The sequence below is a fragment of the Onychomys torridus genome, chromosome X (genome assembly GCF_903995425.1).
Source record: "Onychomys torridus chromosome X, mOncTor1.1, whole genome shotgun sequence".
Lineage (NCBI taxonomy): Eukaryota > Metazoa > Chordata > Mammalia > Rodentia > Cricetidae > Onychomys > Onychomys torridus.
The window spans coordinates 28397405-28419743 of NC_050466.1; the positions used below are offsets into that span (position 1 = coordinate 28397405).

The following is a 22339-nucleotide window of genomic DNA, read 5'->3' on the forward strand; positions in this document are numbered from 1 at the left end:
CTTTATGTATATATGTGCAACATGTGTGTACCCAGTGCCCTTTCAAGACAGGGTTTCTCTGTCATGGAACTCATTCTGTAGACCAGGCTGGCCTCTAACTCAGAGATCCTCCTGCTTCTGCTTCCCAGGTGCTGAGATTAAAGGTGTGTGCCATCACCACCTGGCCAAATATGATTATTTCTTTATTAGTAAGTTCACCAAACTCACTATGCTAACAAGTAGAAGCAGAATTAAACACTCAGACTTTAATTTTTTCCAAGTTTATTTCTTATTTTATCTAAAAATTATTTCAGCATGTATATTTTAATGTATTTTGCATTAAAAATAATATCTATTTCCAAGGCTGCTATAGAAATTTGTGGTAGTTCATGTACAGAGATTATTTGTGATTGACATGCAATAAGCTGTAGCCATTATTATTAGATATCTATATATAAGACTGTTGGTTTCTGATTTGAGCATCTTAGGCTATCTAAAAGTTTATTAAGCATTTAAGCTGTCTGTAATATTTTGAGGCAAAAAAAGAAACAGAATGCAGTAGAAAGTTAAAGGTCAATAGTCTCCTGTTGTCCCATTGGAAACAGAGTCCAAGATCCCTAGAAGATTCTCAAAATAGCAAGTTATATAAAATCATATATATCCACATATATATATACTATGATGTCTCATACATGTATATCTATGATAAATTTAATTTATAAATACAGCACAGAAATATGGAAATAATAATAGAACAAATATAATACAGCAATGTAAGTCACATGACTATGTTCTCTTTCAATAGCAGAAAGTATTTTGTATTAAGGATAATAATACTCACTTCCAAGATTGGTATAGAAACTAGTGGTAGTTCACGCATAGAGATTAATCATTGTTTTCATTTCTATGGTTTTCTATATTTTTGGACTATGATTGACTATGGATAACTGAAATGTAGAATACAAAATGGTAGCTAAAGGAGAGGTACTATATACATTTTACAAGATAGTTGGGAGAAGTGAACTTGACACTTGGAAGCTAAGGTAGGGGAAACCATGGGAGTGGATCTCCAGAGAAACCAAGTAGTTTCCAATATTGATTAGTAGCACTAATTACTACCAGTACATCCTGAATTTAGCAACTGAAAATTCATTGAAAACAATGTAAAATAGGTTTCACTCATATGGAATGGAGAGACATCAATAATCAATGAATTTATCAGCAAATAGGTTAGGCAGTGAAGATGTAGAGGTAAACTACTCTTTCAAGAAAGTTGGCTGTCAAGAAAAGAAAATCATAGTTAAGAACCCAAAGTTGAGGGAGCATTGATAGATGGATGGATGGATGGATGGATGGATGGATGGATGGATGGATGGATGGATGGATGGGGCAAAAAGTGTTTGTGTACACAGATAAACACTGAAGAAGCCAGGAAGCTAAACTCATAGGCATCCTTTAAAGGAAAGAGATGCTTAGCCTCTCCTCCTCCTCCTAGAATGCTGGGAATGAATGCAGTTTACAATCTGGTAATCCTTTGCTGTCTGATGAGTCAGGCTCTGCCCATATCTTCTAGAATTATGTTTTACTTATCTCAGACCCTTAAAACCTTGAGCATTCCTTCTAGGTCATAAAATTCATCCTCGTGAGAGATGTCATTTGTACTTTACAACAGCCTAAGTGATTTCTGTGTTATCTCAGGGCCAGACAAAATCCTGATTCCCACAGGGATTGTGTTTACATCAGTCATTCTCCCTAGACCCTTTTCTTGAGCACTGTTTCTGAGTCAAAAGTACACACCTTACAGGCAAAGCCATATGTACTTTGTAAAGAGCTTCAATGTAAATGTGTCTTAAGCTTTGTTGTACTCATGGGGCTGAGTTAATTGTTATCAAAAATTTTTTTCCAAAATTGTGTTATGCTTAAATATGGTAAAAATAAACAAGCTGATGTCAGACTCTAAGAATTCTTGACCTAGCACCAGTTACCTAAATCAGCCTGAACCAAGTTTCATTCTTCCCTCATCTAGATCATTTTCCCTGACAGCTGTAAATCCTGCAGGGACCTCCCATAGATAGATAGAAGATAGATAGATAGATAGATAGATAGATAGATAGATAGATAGATAGATAGGATAGATAGATGATATCGATGATATCTCTGTGTGTGTGTGCACGTGTGCATTAGGTCAGATAAGTATGGGTTTGGAAAATCAGAGCCCTTGCACAATGGGCTGTAACCCTTTATTATCTTTTTTTTTTCTCTGTGTAGCTTTGCGCCTTTCCTGGAACTCACTTGGTAGACCAGGCTGGCCTCGAACTCACAGAGATCCGCCTGGCTCTGTCCCCCCCCCCCCCCCCCCCGCTCTCCCGAGTGCTGGGATTAAAGGCATGTGCCACTACCGCCCAGCTCCTTTTATTATCTTTTATAACTCAAAAACATCTCAAGAACCTCAAGGTAGCTACCTAGGCATGTTTATGTATTGAGGGAAAGGAGACAATACAGAGGGAGAAGTAGAAAATTTGATCAGTTATAAGAATAAAACCATGGGGTAAAGTCCATAAAGAAATAAAAAAAATAGGGGGCTGGAGAGATGGCTCAGAGGTTAAGAGCACTGACTGCTCTTCCAAAGGTCCTGAGTTCAATTCTCAGCAACCACATGGTGGCTCACAACCATCTGTAACGAGATCTGGTGCCCTCTTCTGGCCTGCAGTCATACACGCTGTATACATAATAAAATATAAATAAGTCTTAATTTAAAAATTTTCTTTTTAAAAAAGAGGGGGTTGGGATTTAGCTCAGTGGTAGAATGCTTTCCTAGCAAGCACAAGGCCCTGGGTTTGATTCTCAGCTCCAAAAAAAAAGAAAAAAAGAAATAAGAAATAATGATATTCAGAGTTCACTTGGAAGAATTTGCCATTGAGCAGAGAAAAGATAATGCTTCACTCAGGCAGCTGATAATGTGCATAGCTTTGGAAGACAGACCTACATGAATGAATTCCTACCTAATGACTTCCATTTTGCCATTCAGAAAAGAATAGAGTTACCTACTGAGAGAGGTGGAGGGCAAGAGATACCTGAGATAGAAATCTCGAAGTTGGAGAAATCTGAATCAGCTGTTAGAAGAAAGCGGAAAGAAAGCCGGATAAGGTCATATTGAAGGAGTCAGTATCATGAATTTCCAGCTTATCCTAGGTAACATGAAATCATAATAGTTCCTACCTGTAGAGTTGTAGAGTACAACAAAAACACTGACTATGCTCATACAGGGCAACAGCAAAACTGAAATGCAGGAGACAGAGAGCATTACTTTATTACAGTTTGGAGTTGTCAGGACAGATGTAGCAAAGGAGTAAGGGTGCAAAAAGGCCTGACAGTACTAACAAAAGTGTGATCGAGTGATAGAAAATGGTTTTTCAGATTGATACACTGGAGAAGGAGGGATCTGGGGACAGGAGGTCTGTCATGCTACAGAAGAAATGGGATGAAGAAATAAGGACTCTAGAGCAGAGGTTGATACATACAGTGGAGCAAGGGTGGCTCAGAAGGGTCACTGGGAAACAAGAAGAATACTGATGCCTTCTGGAGGATTTGAGGATGAGAGAGTAAAGAGGTCCCACAAGGAAGGGCCACAGGATCATGGAGACCAAAAGAAAAAGTTATTCTGGATAGGCCTAAGAGATCTTTGCTGACCACAGGGCTCTTAAAAAGGCCACACAGGAGATTCAAGGAGACTGAAGCAAGCAGGAAGCCCACAAGCTCAGATTCTATGAAGGTTTATTTTCTTGATCAATTATATTCCATTAAATTTATTATTGACTTTTTGACTACTATTACTTACTGCATGGAGTCTTTCCACAAGTTTTTGATCACCAAGGCAATTTTTAGTGTCAAACCAAGAATCAAAGTCCTGTGGAGGAGTGAAAAGTCTACAATAAGTACATACATTTTTTAAAATAACTCAATACTCTATATATTTGTATACAACCAACGTAGAAGTAATCCACTTTAAAAGTACTTTCAAAAGATGTCATTGTGAGAGTTGTATGTTTTACTTTATCATTGGTGGAAATACTGCAACTGTTGACAAAATTTTAATGACAATACAAAGGCTCACTATCACCTTAGAAAATAGTGCTCTTCACTATATTACACAACATTACATCTAGTTAAGAAGAATAGGATATAAAAATTAAGCCTTAAAACCCTTGAATAAGTCGTTTCAAATTTAATGAAAAGGTTGAACATACTACTCTAGATTCAGTCTGTCTTATAAGTGTTGTAACAACATGATATAGGCAAAAATGACAGAATAATTAGAATAGAAATACACTATTTAATACTATTTTATACTCTAAAATTTTGGGGCTTTCTTATTCTTTCTTGAGAAAACTAAAACATACAAATGAAGAATCACAAGTGAAAAAAGTGTAAATTTTAACCTATTTTCTACACTTTGAAAACAGATGTCTCAGGCCAGCAAGATGGCTCACAGGGTCAGCATAATAATATGAATTCGATATGAGAACACACATAAAGGTACAAAGAGAGAAGTGACTTGATCAAGTTATCTTCTCATATCCACACATATACACATTATGCACACACAACAATAATAATAAAGAGAGAAGGAGGGAGGGAGGGAGGGGCAAAGGAGGGAGGGAGAGAGGGAAGAGGTGAGCATAAATGACTCTGAACATTAGGAAAATATATTAAGATGTATGATTTGGAGCTGGGATTGGAGATCAGTAGTAAAGTATCAGCTAAGCACCCTGGGTACAACCCTGAGCACAACTACACCTCACACAAATTCTCTGTTTTAAACTTACGTCTGCAGAATTAAAGACATCTGGCAATAGAAAGTTAAGTAAAGCCCAGAGTTCATGCAGGTTATTCTGCAAAGGTGTCCCAGTTAGAAGTAAGCGATTAGTGGACTTGAACTCACGAACAATCTCTGAAAGCTAAAAAAAAAAAAAGAAAGAAAAAAGTATATATATATATATCATAGTTATATAAGCATTGTTCTGGTTCTTAGTATGCTCAACATTCTAAACGCATTTGTGATACACTAAGCCTTGAAAATTAACTTCCTATGGAAAAAATATCCTAGTTCAGGTGGCATTACACACTAATATCCTAGACATTTTCATACCTGAAAGAATACAAATCATATTTATATCTGAGATCCCTCCCCCATCATGAAACATTTTAGTTTCTCCGTTTGGGGTCTCAGAAAATCAAACTTCTTTCATGGAATCCAAGGTACCACTTTATATAACAAAATCTCCCCCACCAACCATGTTCATCTACATGCATAGCTAAGCTCCAACTCGACATGGCCACAATTATTCAGCACCAGAACTGAGCTTATTTTCCCTGGTACTATGTATTAACACTTCAAGTAAAAGACCACAAAACAATGACAAAAACATAAAATCAGTAATTTTAGAAAATTCCTATTTTGATAATGCTGTTAATGAAGCAATTATGCTTTAACATGAGTCCTCGTATCAAGTATTAGTTCCAATGTGAAATTAGTATGCTCCACCTGGTGGTTTTGCTCCAGTTCTGTCCCTGTTTCTCCCAAAGTAGCCCAGTGATCCAAAGATAGGTTCATCATTATAAGTGAGGTTTTTCCTACTGTCGATGAAGTTGAATGGCAACAAATAATTGATACTTTTCAACATTAACACCAGACTCTAATTCACACAAATCAGATAATTCTACGAAATTGTTTTTTCTGATCCATAGGAATACACATAAGATAAGTAATTCCGCAATAAAAAAATAAGTCAATGCAAATGATATTTGTATATCAAATACTCTCAGCAATATTAAAATAATGTAGCATGACAGTGTTAGGCTGCAACAGGGGAGATTGCAAATAAATAACTAATTTGCATTAAAATAGGTACTCAACTTTTAGCCTTTATGGGCTTTACAAAATGATTGTCATTCACATTCTGTGAATAAAACCACAATCTTCTAGTGCTTTGTTTTTATTTTAAACACAGAAAAGTGAAAAAACAAGCCTACTAAGTAAATAAAAACTTGAATAAAGATATTAAGAACTTACCTTAGATTTTTCATTTTTTATTCTGTGAGCTTCATCAATGACTAAATATCTCCAATGAAACTTTTTAAACACAGATTTTTCTTTAATTACCATCTCATAAGAAGTCACACAAACATCCCACTCTCCTGGCATCATTTCATCACGAATAAAAGCAGCCTAATACAAAATAAAGTTTGCTACATTACATTATGTTGACAAGTTGATCACCAAATTAAACTGTCTGGAGAATATTAAGAGTTGTATGGGACATCACAGAACACATTTTGTCTTGTTCATTTGAGAGATAGAAAAATCAGGGCCCAAAATAACTTTGTGGTCAATAATCTGGCTATGCTGAGAACATATTTATCAACAAAAGAAAAGCAAAAGCTCACGTGTTACATGAACCAGATCATTTCATAACATGAGAAGTCCAAAGGACATGGATGAAATAACTGAACACCCCTGGGTGGTGGTGGTGGCACACACCTTTAATCCCAGCACTCGGGAGGCAGAGCCAGGTGGATCTCTGTGAGTTCGAGGCCAGCCTGGTCTACCAAGTGAGTTCCAGGAAAGGCACAAAGCTACACTGAGAAACCCTGTCTCGAAAAACCAAAAAGAAAGAAAGAAGGAAAAGAAATAACTGAACACCTTGGTGTTACAAAGATTCAAGCACTACTAACATAATCTAATTTACCAAACAGAAAGTACTTAACATATAGTAACAGCTCCGACCTTTGGCAACATCTTATAAATTCTGTCATTTCCCAGTAGAAAAGAATTGTGTATTTTAGTAAGGAGTCCCAGAAGCTCCTTAATATTTTTGTGAAGTCCCAAATGTTATTATAAGGCTACGGATATGTTTCATAAAGGGAATCTTCTCAATGTGTAGTAAAGGAAGCAGTAAAAACAGTGACACTACAACAATTTTTAAATATTCGCAGGCAGTGACCAACATGGTAGCCAAATTGGCTGAAAGCATCTTTAACTAGTACAAACTTCATTCCAGATGTTATAGGCCAAAGGAAAATGACAAAATGTTAAATGAAGCAGAAAAAAAAAATCTGTGTAAAAAGGAATGATTTGGTACTGTAACTTCAGAGTTACAGTGCCTAAATTAAAATCAATGGGTTATGGCAAAGTCTCTACTTCTTAATTCATAAATATGCACCAAACACATTTTTTATTCATTCAACAATATTTACAAGTGTTCAGTATGTATTAAAAGGTTTCCTAGACTAACATAGAGGACAGAAAAATAGCTTTGTAGCCACCTCAGTGTTATGCTGAGAAGCTGTCACATTTTAAAAGGCAATTAAAATATTAGAACATTGGTGGGGGCAGGCTGGATACCAAATGTCATTGATCCCTACTAATACCTTATCGATGTAGCAGGGAACTTAAATGGTCTTATTAATAAAATCAAACCCAGAGCCAGGTATTGGGGTGAATGATGGAAGATCAGAGAAGCAGAACAAGCCACAGCAACCTCACCTTGCCAATTCCTCAGCTGATCCTGTTTCCTCAGACTGGAAGCCTCTGTGTCCTCATCCCAATGGCTCTCAGCTGAACTGCTGCTCAAAAGCCTAAAAGCTTAACTAGCCTAAGTTCCTGACCCTCACGCCCTATATACCTTTCTGCTTTCTGCCATCACTCCCTGAGATTAAAGGCTCACTTCCTGGGATTAAAGGCTCTTGTTACTACGCTTGGCTGTTTCTAGTGTGGCCTTGAACTCACAGAGGTCCAGGAGGATCTGTGCCTCTGGAATGCTAGGATTAAAGGTGTGTGTGCCACCATTTTCTGACCTTGATATCTAGTGGCTGTTCTGTTCTCTGACCCCAGATAAGTTTATTAGGATGAACAGTATTTTGAGGAACACAATATCACCACATATCCTTGTTTCATTGACTGAAAGATTCCATTTCATGGTTTCTCAAGAGTTCTGTCAAATTGGGATTTATTTTTATTTAGCTTAACTCGTGTTTAGATCTTATGAAATTATTGAGCACATTAAGAATTAGATATCTCGATAAAATATTAAAAGCCACATGACCCAAAAGCTCTCCTTTTGTTGGTATTAAAATAATGTACATTGAAACTCATTCATAACTTCACAATCTGTAGTGATGTTGGAATTAGGACCACATCTGTTTCCATGTCCACTAGATATGGATTCCTCTGTGATAGACAAAGAAAAGGCAATAGACTTCAAGATATCTTTATATCAGTCAGGATCAAGAGCATCTCTTTTTGTATAGACAGGATCAAGGATATCTCTAACAACTTCACAATTCAAATACCTTTATAGAAATTAAATTTTCATTATTAAATAATGGCCTTCTAAGTTATTTACAGAAAGCCACAAAAATAGGAGGGTCAATACAGTTATCCCACATGATTCCAAGGTTCAAATGGGTCTACAAATGATCATCTGGAATTTTAGATACATCCACATCAACCTCTAAGAACTAAACTTAGTACATTAATTACTTATGTGATTCATAATTCCTGGTTTTGAAAATTTTAATGATGAACCATAATAAACTGCATTTAACTTGTGACCCAGCATGTGGATAGATGTTTGAGTGTGTGTATCCAAAAAGCAACTTAAACAATCTATTAAAGCAACACTTTTGTTTGCTGTGGTATGAAACTCTGCTTGCTTGCTCTGCTATTCCCTCCTGGTGTTTTAGAAATTGTTGACACTAGCAACTAAGATGAAACCACAACCAATTCATGGATGATGATTCACAATCTGTAAAATATTGACTTTATAGACTGGCTTTCAAGACTAAGAGATTGTTCAAGTTAGCACAATCCCAGCCTCCCAAGACGTAGAGAAGTTATAATTATAGTACCACCCCCCCCATCTCTTTAAAACTCCCAGTGGTATTTTATGAAACATTTAGATTCTGTGTATCATATTAAAAGCCATTGATTTATATTTTTATATACTGGGCATGATGGCTCACAGTTTTAATCTCAGTACTCTGGAGGCTGAGGTAGGTGGAGGTGAAGTTGAGGCCAGCCTAATCTACATAGTGAATTCCAGGCCAACCAGGCCTAAATAGTGAGAGCCTATCTCAAAAAAAAAATACAATTTTACTATTGTACTGTGAAAATCCAAGCCTGGATGTTGCTCTTTTACTTATAATATTCAAGAAATAATTTTGATAAAGTATCAATATCTTAGAAATGCAATTTTGTAAGCAATAGCACTACATTAAGTAATAGCAATAATCAGAAAAGTGTTCTAAGTGACCAATTTTCTATGGAGAAATAGTAGATTTAGGGAGGAATCAACCTTGTGATTCTGAATTTATGAAGCCAGTATTTCAATATTTAAATTATTTATAAGTTCAATTTAAATAAATTGAAGTAAATTTTCTTCAAGCAAAATGATAATGATAAAATTACATAATTCATATGGTACTGTTCCACTGAGAGTGTCTCTTGATAATCCATATATCTAAATATGTAAAATAGTATAAACTTTTCTTTTTCAACTATGTTCTCTGGGGGCAAAATAAAGACAAAGTTCAGTAATATGCTTTCTAAGCAAATTATTCTTTTTGTGTTTTTGCATAATTTATTACTTTTTGATTGATTCTACAGTCCTAAAATAATTGTTGCCTACTAACTGGACAAATAGCTAATTTAAATAACCTCTCCCTCCCCTGACAAAATCCAAATGTGTGGTATTATCTGAGAATATATATAGACGTGTTACAAAGTCTTGATTAAACAGAGGTCCTGTGCAGCCACAGAAGATTTCTGTGTATGGATGAGTGTGTGAATGCACCAAGCAAGCCAAAACTTCAGCAAGATTTAATTCATTCCAATTTCTGCCTCCAAAACAGCACAAATGATGGGGTTGCTAATAGTACACACTATCTAAAAATAAACACGGTCCACATGTGTGGAAACTAAGTAAGTTAATATGTGCACAATACAACAGAACCTAGCTCAAAGTCAGTACAAGCAGAGTGTTATTTAGCAGCTGACTTAAGTGTCTTTAACAGACATATTATGCAACTGCTGTCTAGAAATGGTATTCTTGACAGCCTTTTGAAAGCTGTTTCTCAACTTACTCTTACATCTTTGTCTCCAACAAAACAAATAACACGGAGAGATGGAACCCATCGTTTAAATTCGTTCATCCAGTTGTGTAACGTAGACTTTGGAACTAAAACCATGTGGGGTCCAGGAATGTTTCTATAGTGCTTCAGGTAACCAAGCAAAGCAATGGTTTGTAAAGTCTTCCCAAGACCCTGCATCATCGTCACAAGGGGAAAAGACACACAAATACACATTGTTAATGAAATCATTTGTTAGAAACAACATTAGAAAAATAGTTACCAACTACCTCACATTGGGAATTAGGTTTCCACCAACAAAAAGTAAGAAGGGACTTTTTTTAAAAAAGAAGAAAGACAGAAAACCATTTCAATTCAGTATTTGTCGTGAGCAGGGAGGAAAAGAACCAACAACCTGTAGTCAAATTATTGCGTAATAAATTACCTTTCCATTTGGGATATATTGACTCTGTTTAGGAGCAAGTAAACTGATTATGTAATCTCTTCTAGTAGGTGCAAAACTCGGAATTTTGAGGTGTATGTTTCACAAAAATAAACTTCTTTCTAGAACCTGCTGAGATAGTGACCTTTCTTTCCTATTGTCCTCAACATTACTCCAACCCAGGTATTAAATATTCAGACTGTGTATCTCAAGAGGCTCACAGCTGTCTACTCACACCTCACACCCTTAATGACCTCAAGAATCAAAAAGGAACAGAGCACTGTAGTGAGAAAAAACCTTAGAGATCACCTAGCACAGTGTGCTTTTTTAAAGTAATATATCAAACAACCGTGAACCTGCCATCTAGCCCATGGGAAAGGTAACTCTGCAGTATGCTGTCCGGCCTTTTAAAGTCAGCTTTTTAAAATAAGAGTTGGGGTGTGGCTCAGCAGGGAGCCCTTGCTTAGTATGAAGTCCTGGGTTTGATCCCAGCCTCATGAGTATAAGTAAACAATAAATAATTAAGCAGCTTGTTGCCTTTACCTCTAAGCAAAGCACAGAACTTCACTCTATAAATCTAAGCTAAATGTCACTTTTATGGGCTATATCTTATCTGGTAAGTCACTTAAGATGGATTGTTATGGGCAATATCCACCAAAACCTTAAAATGTTTAAGAAAATAATGCTACTTCCAGGAGTCCTATAAGAACAATGTGAGAGGAACAGAAAAACTAAGGACAAGATTGTCACAGTAGCTCTATTTCTACTGCTCAGCTAACCATCCAAATGGGCAGCAGCAGCAAGAGAAGAGTGGGTAGAAACAATTGTACCTCCTGGAGACTATTATTAGACAGTAAAAACTTACTTTGACAAAATGTTTTAATGATATGAAAAATACATATGAATGTGAAGAAGTCAGAATGTCAAATTATACATATAATATGATCTCAACTATACATCTAGAAAAAAAAGTTTAAAAAGAAGCATGCCAAAATGTCAACTGTAGTTATTTCTCAATGGCAGAATTACTATTACTTGATAATAACTTAATTCTTAAAAATATTTTTTTATTTTCTAAATTGCATATATTCTCAAAAATGCCTTCCTCTCTTTTGTTAATTAAAATAAGTTGGACATGAGGGTATATATACAGTTGTAATCTCAGCTACTAGGGAGATAGAAGCAGGAGAATCACAAGTTCAAAATCTGAGCCACATAGTGGGATCTTATCTCAAAACAAAACATATAAAAGGGATTGGTATGTAACATGGTGATAGACTGCTTGCCTAGTACACACAAGATCCTAGGTCTAAGTTCCAGTACTAGAAAGGAAAAGGAAAAGGAAATTTAAAAAGACAATAAAATATAAGATAGAATTAAAGCAAATCTGGTATCAGCAGAATCTTGAAGGATCTTTACATCATTTGTCTTAGATAGGTTGTAGCCAAGAAATTCTTGGGGTGAATAATCCTGGTCCTTCTGGTGAGAGACAAACCAAGGTCCTCTTCCTCTGAACTGAATATGGCCCTCAACAGAATAATGTAAATGTCAGGAGCTACTGACCCTTCTTTAAAAAAAATATGCTCTGCCATACAAGTAATATCTACTCAGCCAATGATGAGTGCCTATGGAATTGACTTAATGTCATAAAATGCGTTTCGTCACTTGGCCTTCTGGAGAATAATGATTGAAAAGATGGCTCCTGAGTCTCATAAATACTGTATTATTGAGTTAAATAGGTCTATAATGCCCTCTGTCCTCTCTTTAATTTTATTAATTTTATCTTAAAATACAAATCTGGGCCTTCATATAATCCCCTCATCTACTCAATTAGCATCCTGTATGATCTTACTTTTTCTTCAATTATTTTACATGCATGACCATGATTCATTAGAACTTGGCACTCTGCTCTTATGGAGACTCCACAATGGAGCTGAACATCGTGGCTATGCCTATAATCCCAACACTCAGAAGGCTAAGGCAAAAGAATTGAAACCCCATTAGTCTGTGGCCATATAATAGTGGCCCATCATAGTGAGTTACAAGACAACATTCATTCATGTATGAATTCCTTCCTTCATTCATTTACTTATTGCTTCATTTATATATCCTGCCTCATCCCCAAGAAGATGCCAGGTTGCCTATTATAAAACATGGAACATATATTAATGGCAAAACAAAAATGAAACGTTATCAAGGAAAATTATACTAGAAGGTAAAGCATAAGAAAAGAAGAAGAAACCACTAAGGGCAGACCTCAAAGGGTGAAGAGATGCTCCTTTTGACATTGCACTTTTCTCTGGGCTTCCTGGAAGCCAAAGTGCAAACAAAAGCAAAAGCAAAAGGAGGTGTTGTACCACATCAGGAAATCTCCGTTGATCTTTGTGCTGTGCAAAGGGCTAGATTCTAGAGGCTATTTGAACAGTTGTAGACTACAAACATTCTTTTGCAGGCTGGAGACATAGTTCAGAGGTTAAGAGCACTTGTCGCTCTGACAGAGGACCTGGGTTTCATTCCTGGCACTCATGTGGTGGCTCACAACCATCCGTAACTCCAGTTCCAGGGGATCTTATGCCTCTTCTCACCTCCCCTGGCACTGCAAACACATGGTATACATACAGGCAGGCATACTTCACTCACATAAAGTAAAATAAATAACTCTAAAAGGTAAATCATTTTGCCACTAAATGTAGTTTCTAGACATAAGGTTTGAGCGAACTCCGGCACAGGTAATTCAAATTTACATTAAAAACTTCTAGTAACTCAGAACATACTTTAAATACCAGCACCTTACCATTTCATCAGCTAAAATACCATTGACTCCATTTTCATACAAAGAGATCAACCAGTTTAGTCCTCGAATCTGATAATCTCTCAGGGGTCCTCCTTTCACATCTGAAAACAGAAATGAAGAACCTCTCATACTTCCACTAGTATACTCAAGGAAATTTGTTTTTCTCAAACTGAACTGTAAAAGCAACATGACTGTGATAAAGTACTCACAGGAAGGTGAAACCTCAAATCTAACACACACATTAGATGTTTTCCTACTCTCTGACAGCAGTTCTTCATCTTCCTCTTGTTCTGTGCGCCTGTGGCGATAGCTAAAGTGGAAAAAAAACTTTTACATTAAACGTCAATGCTGAGGCACCAACTAAGTTAGATTTGTTAACATCTTTTATGAAAAAGGAATGTGTTATCTAGTGTCTGGCATAGAATGTGCTAGAAGCAGTCTGCATTTTTAACTAATTAAGTTCTGGTAAGAAAAAGCAAATATTGTTGTCTCCAAGACATATTTATATTGCCAATAATCATATATATAAAGTTATACTGAGCAAATGGAAGGAGAAGGGGAAGGCAGAAAGAGGGGAAGTAAGCAGGGAGAAGGATGCATACTCTCCAGCAGAAATCAAGCTCTGCTTGTCATCTTTCTTTACTCGAGGACGCCCCAATTTCATGGTGAGAGGAGATGTTGGAGACTTCTGTGCTGAAGGTTGAATAAAATGTGCAAAAAGTTCTGTCTGCTTCAGTAAAAACTCAAATCTCTTTGCTCGGTCTGCTTTCTAATTTACAAAAGAGGAGGAAAAAGAAAGACATTCGTTTTATACTCATGCAAGGTTATTTAGCAAACATTCCACTTAATTTATGCAATATCCTCAGTGCTTTTAACATACTAATCTACCAAATTCCCTTCAGAAACCCATGAGGTAGCCACTAGGGTCATATCCATTTTACAGTTGACAAAATGGAGGCACAGAATGGTCAAGGATCATTCCCAAGCTTCCACAGCTTATAAGTAACCAAATTTCAAAATGCTGTTTCAAATAGTTTGAACAGAAGAAAAATGACCTGAAAGATTTATTAAAAGCTCTCCAAATAATTATACTCTTGGGATTGGAGGTGTAATGCAGTGGTAGAGCATGTGCCAAGGCCCAGAGTTCAATTCCCAGTGCCCAATATGACAAAAAAAAAGCACCAAAAATCAAAATTGGAAAACATTATTCATTCATCTTTCCCAAATATTATTCTCTTTTCCCTAATAATAGAAAATTAATGAACATAGAAATACATATAAATTGGGACCAGGTGTGGCACACACAGTTAATTCCAGCACTCACAAGGCAGAGACAGGAGAGTTTGTATGAGGTCAAAGTCATACTGGTCCACATAGTAAGCTTCAGTACAACCAGGATTACACAGAGAGACTTTTTCTCAAAAACCAATAATAAATAAATCAAAGAAACATATATAAGTTGTGATACAAATATCTATAAACTTAACTTTGAGGATTACCAAGCTGCACCTAAAAATAACTGAAATCTAAGAATACAAATATCAGCTATTCTCAAAACTATTTTCAATGTCATGGTACAATAATGCCATGAACATTGCTTTGAATTATGGTGATCTGGAAAATTATATTTTATGCTATTAGTATGTAAAGTTCCTACCCAAAAGAATAGAACTCAGACAAAAAATATAGGCACACACATATGTGACGCAGTTAATCTATATTAAGTATTGAATGTTGATCTGTAGTCTATAATTTCAATAAGCTCTAAAGCATTATATACAACTTGTACCATCAAAATAAATGGGTTATCTTATTTTATTTATTATTATTTTTTAGATGCCTGTTTGTCTTCTAATAAGAGAGAGAAAAAAGGGGTATGGGTTTGGATGGGAGGTGAGCTGGGGATAATCTAAGGAATAAAGGAAAGAGAAACCACATTCAGAATATAGTAAAAAAAAAATCTATTTTCAATAAAAAAATTAGGAAAAACTTAAAATATAAACATGTTCACTACAAAACCTTAAAAGAGCAAAAGACTTATTTATACCTTATCCTAGGTAAAGGAAGAAATTGTTAGGGTGTTGGGTTTTTTTTGTTTTTTTTTTTTAATCGCTTTCTGACCATTCAGCAGAGAATCATTGATTAATGGTGAAAAATTAATAACAACACTAGAAACTTACAGGAACATTCATTAGCACAGATACAAGACTTAGAAAAAAAATACATTCAGATGACAGGCTGGAAGGAGGCCAAAGGTTTTCCACTTCATGTTATCCTCTCTGGAATGTTGTTTTTAGAACTGTTACAACATTAACTGTCTCCTTAGATGTGGTCTTAAACATCAAGGCACAGTCTCTTGTAAAATAGCTATCAGCAACTAAAACATGTATTTCCTCTCTCCTTATTTTTAAAACTGCAAAAATAGTCCTTCAGGGGGAAAAAATCAGTTTCAACTGCCTGTCCAGTTCTCAGTTATTGAAAATTGAACAAATCATAAAGCAATATATGATGCTCAACTAAGATTACACTACTTGAGTATGTAATACTTGCATGCATTGGGCAAATAAACCTGAATATGCCTCAAAAGATGTATTACCATATTATATATTTCCTTAATATATAGCATTCATTTATATACAAATTAAGAAGGCTAAATACTGATCTGGCATCATGACTGCATTTCCCTCAAGGTACAAAGCCATAAAGACACTGCCACTGATACCTTCATCACTGAGTACACAAAGTATTTTTGCCTTACATCATCTTAGTATCAGTTAAAGAACACTGAGCAAAAGTGAGATGTAGCTTCTCATCTCAACTATTCCACATAGTTTCCATGATCCTTAAATTTCTCCTTTGAAAATGACATTAATTTATGCAATAAAAAGTAATTGTTGGCTCAGTGGTTAAAGTGCTTGTCACAACAGTACAACATCCTGAGTTCAGATCCCTAGCACCACATAAAATGTCGGGTACAACAGCACACACATATACTCCCAGCATTGACAGGTAGGAGGGGTGGATCTCTAGAGTTCACTGACCATTCAGCCTCACCAAATTTGTGAGCTCTTTGTTAAGCCAGTGGGGAAAAAAATCAAGTAAGATGGAAAGTGATTAAGGAAGAAACCCACCCCAAACCCTTTCTCAAGTTAAGGAAGCCAGAATTTTTTAAAAAAATAATAATAAGGTGGGCAGTGATTGAGGAAGATAACTGACACCCACTTCTGGCCTACACACACACACACACACACACACACACACACACACACACACACACTCATACATACGTACTTACATAAACATACATATACACACACACACTTGTGACAATTTAATGTATTAAATTACATTTGTATTCTGAAATCTGATTATGTGTCACAAACAGACAAATCTATAACCTGACCTGTCTACAAACAAACAAACAAACAAACAAAGAGAATCACAGTGTTCACTACCTTACCAAGGGTATATTTACCATTTTCTCTTCATATTCTGGGTCCATTTCCTTTTCAGACTTGGAAGCTTTAGCAGCAAGTTTGAGTTGAAATGGAGAAGTGATTTTCTAGAATTTCAAAGGAAATAAATATCAGCCAATTGCAAAGCAAGGTTTTTAAGTTGGTCAATGTTCTCCCTTAAAGAAAGCCAAAGTAATTAAATAACTTGATAAATAAATCACTGAGGGACATGCACGGAGCAATGATGAGAGCATGTTATAAAGCAGGGCTTATGATTAATCCAATTCTGTGCACCTGAGGTCCAATAAAAAAAAAACCCTGAAATATCAGAGAGATGGCATTAATTAGAATAAAAACCAAAAATAAAACACTAAGCCCTTTTGTCTATTTTTAATTAAAGCAGAAGAAATGTGCAACCATAAAATAGCAGATCCTGAACAGGCCAGTGCTCAACCACAACCCAAAGAATTCAAGAAATGTAAATAATAGTCCTCCCAAACACTTCTTTATGTACTGGAAACCAGCCAGACTTTCAGAAGAAAAGACTCTGGCTTCTGTTCCTGAAACGACACTTTTGAAATTTGTTTTCCTAGACTAATTAAAGCATGTACATTTTTATGCAGTGTGACATGATCTCACACACTTAAAATAATCCAATAGTACAGCTTCAAACTGGTCACTTTATTTCCTCTGGAAAAAAAAAACTGTTCTATTCGTGTTACAAAAAAATTTTATACAAGTGATTCGTCAGAGCTATTCTCTATTAACTGTTGATGTTTTTAAAGTTGTAATTTAGTGAACACTAACATCAATTAGTAATGAGGAGTCTAAAATAACTTGCCAATACATGGTTAACGTCTTACATAAAAACAAGCCTATTGATTTAAATATCAGAACATACATAGAGTAAATATCCTTCTCTGGGAGAAATCAAGAGATAAAATAACAAAACAAGAATGTATTCACTTTTTTTTCTTTTCTTTTTTTTTTTTTTTTGCTTCTCAGAGTTTTGCTTTCCACGTTGCTTTATGTAATTAAACATTTTAATAAAAGTGTTAAGTTTTATCTTTAAAAAAGAATGTATTCACTAAGATAAATACCAAGAATATTTGAATTTGAATACAGACTTTGCAGAAATTAAAACACAAATCTTTTCTGTGAAAACAAAAGAAATGAGGTCACTTTTATCACAGCTTTTGTCAACCTGTCTCTGAAATCTTCCATAATAATTCAGCACCAGAATGGGACCTTAAACAAGAAAACAAAATGCCTCCGATAATTAATGACTGTCTTCCAACATTTGCTAAATGTTTTATTTTGAGGAAATTCAAACAAAAAGTATGGAACTTGACCTTGGTCAGATTCCTACTATGAAGCACTGATAGCATAACAACTATGTTGATTTATAGCATTTCAGGTATAGTGATCTGATCAACTATGTGAGATGTCTTGAATGTAATTCTGGATGGAATGGAATAGAAACTGAGAAAGACACTTTGAAGAACATTTTCAACATGTAGCATATGCTGGGAGTCATGGCACACACTTTCATCCCAGCTTTCAGGAGGCAGAGACAGACAGAACTCTGAATTTGAGGCCAGCCTGGTCTACAGAGTGAGTTCTAGGAAAGTCAGGGATACACAGAGAAGCCCTGTTTCAGAAAAAAATAAGTCACATATACTACAAGTCTCATTTCAAAGCAACAAAATATTAGATATCAAAATATACATAAAGTACATGAATAAATCTTTAAAAAAATCACTTTCATCTTAAAAGGTTAATGAGGTGGAGTTTTCAAGTTTTAAAACAGTAACAATTACCTCATCAAATATATATATATATATATATATATATATATATGGAAATAAACTTCACTATCAGAAGATTAGATCTCAGAAAAAAAATTATTCATTACTTCTGTGCTTAAAAATCTGATCACACACTACTTGAATCCCTCATCCTGAGCAGTACTATTAAAAGATATGAGTAATCACTTCATTGACACCACTATCCACAACAAATTTTTTAATTCTTTCAAGAAAAAATACTCCTGTGTAGGCTAACTGTCACAATCCGTCCACTAATAGCGCTGTCCAATTCTATCTCATTTGATAGTCCAGCTTTGCACACCCAAGGGAATGAAAGCATTACTAAATGACATAGCAACGACTACTAAAACACGGTGTTATCGTGACACCAGGAAGAGATGGCAGAACTCCATAACTGACATCCTGTTCTCTGTAGTAGCATCCTTTATTCTTGGGCTGAGCATCACTGATATTTTTCTATTTCACAGAGGCTTTAAACGATCATATGCCTTTGTTATATCTATGTCCTGTATGATAGATACATTCTTTCTGATGAAAGTAAATGAGCTCTTTTAAGAGTGAAAGTAAATACCCTGCTATTGAGGAGACAAGAATTATTAGAAGCAGAAATAATTTGTATACATGTGTGTGTGTGTGTGTGTGTGTGTGTGTGTGTGTGTGTGTGTGTGTTTCTATACATTTGTTTGGGTGTATGCACATACAAGTGTTTAGGTTCCATGCATCAAGTGTAGGGGACAAAAGACAGCATCAAGTGTCCTCCTCTATTGCTTTCTACTTATTCCTCTGAGGCAGTGTCTCTCCCTCAACCAAGGGCTGCCATTTTCCCACTAGACTCAGAGCCACCAAGCCCGAGCAATCCTCCTAGTTCTGCCATGCTCAAAAATGAGGCTGTCAGGTGTGTGCAGGCCTAGTGTGTTACCTGGTTAGTGGAACCCAAATTCTAGTTCTCATGATTGTGTATCAAGGGCTCTTAACCCTTTCTCCCATCCCATCCCAAACTAAGCTTTTAAGGACAAGTGAAAATTTAAATAAAAAAAAAAATTGACCAAAATAGGAAACGTTGGCAACCCAGGAAATGCAGCTTCTATCCTGGGTGGATAAATGAGGTTCCACCAGAGCAGTATATAGAGTTCCTGGACATACAACAATACACTTCATGTTTGTTAAATATATTTGTATTGATCCCCAGTCTTTACACAATGGAAACCCAAAAACTTACACAATTTCAAAATGCAACAATGACTACCTTGCCAAAGAAGAAGGAGAATTATTTAACACTTACATTTGCCCAGTCCAGGGAATAAAAAGCACTAGATACATTGCTGAATTTCTCAACCAGTTTATACTGATACTTGATATTTGGCCCAGCTTTAATCATCAATGTTGTCTTACTGATGCAATTATTAATCACATCTTACACGCAGTGTTTTCCATGGTTTTCACTTAGCACTACAGTTGTCTTCTGTTTAGTCAACTTTGGAACAGTTAACCACATGGCTTAAGTAACTGCTGGATTTAGCACCACTCTTGTAATACAAAGCAAAGGGTGTTAATCCCTCCAAAAGCTGTCCATTTAGTCATATAGCATTGCATAATGATTCCTACAAACCCACTTGAGATCTCTAAAGCATAATTGCAATTACCCACCATTTTTAAAATCATCATGTGTGTCATAAACGGAAAAAAATACACCTATAAACTATCTGTTCTGCAATTTTATTGGACATCTAAACTTCTAACATTCTACCCTATCCTTTAATATCAATTTTCAAAGCATTGTACAGTTTCACTTGCATATTCATGTGAAATAATACCTACTTCCTGGATTTGTCTGTAATGGGTGTGACAGTGATTCCTTCTTATGTATCAGAAGTAGTTCATCCTACAGACTATGACCTTACAACATTGACAAAAAAATTGCCTGTGTCAAGGAGTGAATGGTGCCCCAGTAGGCAAGGGAAGTGAAAAGCTAGAAGACCAGAGACGAGATGAGGGAGGGGGGGCGGGGGGGGGGGCGGGTGAATCATCTGGGTGGCCTGGAGTGAAACACTATACCATCAGGGGCAGGGCAGGAGAGGGTGAGGGTGCAAAGATTGGACATTTTCCTAAGACAGCAAGCATGGTTCCTCAGTGTGAGGATTGTAAGGTAAACCGCGGAGAGGTTTTTTTCTTGACATGACACCCCCTCCTTACCATGAGGCGGGGATCAAAGGAACAAGGAAGATTTTTTATTTCTGTAATCCCAAAGACAGACACTGCCAATCAAAGCAAGCATTATCTTCCAACCATTCTTCCTCTTCCCCATCTTGCTCCCCCTATCACCAGCACCTTGAAATTTAAATTACAAAAATAAGCCCCAATCAAACCCCCTTCAGCGATGGTGGGACTGAAGGGCCCAGATTTCCCAGGCAGAGGCCCACGGGAAGAGGGGGGTAGGAGAACAAGCAAGGAAAGGGAGAGGCGGAGGCTTTTTCCTGCACAGCCCCATCCCCCATACTGTTCCCCCAGTTCCGGGAAGGTGGGGGGCCCGAGGCTAGAAGAGACTTGGGGCTCCCGATCGGACACCCCGCCACCCTGCCGCGCCCTCACCCTGCCCCGCCCCCGCCCAGCAGGCGGCCAGCAGGAAAGGGGGAGGGGAGGGAATGCTAGCTGGTTCTGCCGCCCCGCTGCCCCCATCCCTGCAGTGATCGCCGGTACCTGTCGGCGCCAAAAGGTCAGGATTTGGGCCCCTATGAGGGGCCAGGCACAGGATGTGACCAGCACACACAGAGCGCGCGCACACACCCCTTTCCTATTTACCTCCTTCTTCTTCTCGCCCTTCTCAGTGGCGGTGGTGGCTTCCGTGGCGGCGGCAGCCGCTCCCTCCTCCTTAAAGGTGGACGGCCCGGGCTGCTCATCCTCTATGACCACGATTGTGGCTCTGGTCTCCGAGGCTGCCACGGTGGCTGCCTCTGTGGCCGTGTCCGGCTCCATGGCGTTGGAGCGGGAAAGATGAGGGGGGACGAAGAAGGGGAGAAGGGAGGCTCCTGGGCGGCAGCAGTGGCTGCACTGGAAAGAGCTAGATAGAGCAGGGGTAGGGAATACTAGCTTCCAACCCCTTCGCTCGCCCCCCACCTTCTTTAAATAACCCTCAACCCTGCCTGCCCCACTTCCGTCCACCCACCCTACGTCATGGCCTCCCCCCTATCACCCTCCCCCCCTCCGCCCCCCCTCACCAATCGCGAGACTCCCCCTCCCCATCCAGAGCCCGGGCTGGTCCCACACGACCAACTGTTGCCTGAATGTGGGGTGAACTCAGGGGTGGAGGATGAAACCCACACAGCTCATGGCCCCTTAAAAATTCTACTTCTCCATATGCCCCCAACAGAGAGCTGAGTTCCCCCTCACAGATGTGTGCAGAAGAAATTCTCTTTCCCTCAAATCTGCTCTACCTATTCTGCACCTCTGTGCCTCGGGGTGTTCTCCCCTTCTTGCACAAAGAACTCTTCTGCTTATGAGTGCACTATAAAAGGTCTTTCTCAGTATAGTTTTTCTTTGGAAAGCCCAGAATCCCTCTGGGGATTGCCCTTTTGCAGGCTTCTGAAAGAATTAGATTGACAGTATACACTCACCTTCAGAAACTCTGCTGAAATAGAACTTGAATCACTTGATGACAAATATTCCCTTAGAAGGCAAAACCTGACTCAGATTTTAAGAATATGTGTTCTGCTTT

At 37.3% G+C, this 22339-nt stretch overlaps 1 protein-coding gene across 6 annotated transcripts in view; it reads right to left on the minus strand.

The window, feature by feature from the left end:
• Positions 1 to 21822, minus strand: part of Smarca1 (SWI/SNF related, matrix associated, actin dependent regulator of chromatin, subfamily a, member 1) — a 74118-nt gene extending 52296 nt beyond the window's left edge. For 3 of the 6 annotated variants that reach the window (XM_036174307.1, XM_036174308.1, XM_036174306.1), the window contains exons 1-9: positions 21427 to 21771; positions 16819 to 16905; positions 13946 to 14112; positions 13553 to 13653; positions 13344 to 13444; positions 10123 to 10302; positions 6053 to 6208; positions 4806 to 4937; positions 3818 to 3886 (exon numbers count right to left, since the gene is read on the minus strand). In XM_036174307.1, coding sequence (XP_036030200.1) covers positions 3818 to 3886; positions 4806 to 4937; positions 6053 to 6208; positions 10123 to 10302; positions 13344 to 13444; positions 13553 to 13653; positions 13946 to 14112; positions 16819 to 16905; positions 21427 to 21600 — 1167 coding nt within the window. In that variant the 5' untranslated portion in view covers positions 21601 to 21771. Of the gene's footprint in view, positions 1 to 3817; positions 3887 to 4805; positions 4938 to 6052; positions 6209 to 10122; positions 10303 to 13343; positions 13445 to 13552; positions 13654 to 13945; positions 14113 to 16803; positions 16906 to 21426 lie in introns of all 6 variants that reach the window. The other 3 variants (XM_036174303.1, XM_036174305.1, XM_036174304.1) reach the window with 2 other exon arrangements.
• Positions 21823 to 22339: the final 517 nt, after the last annotated feature.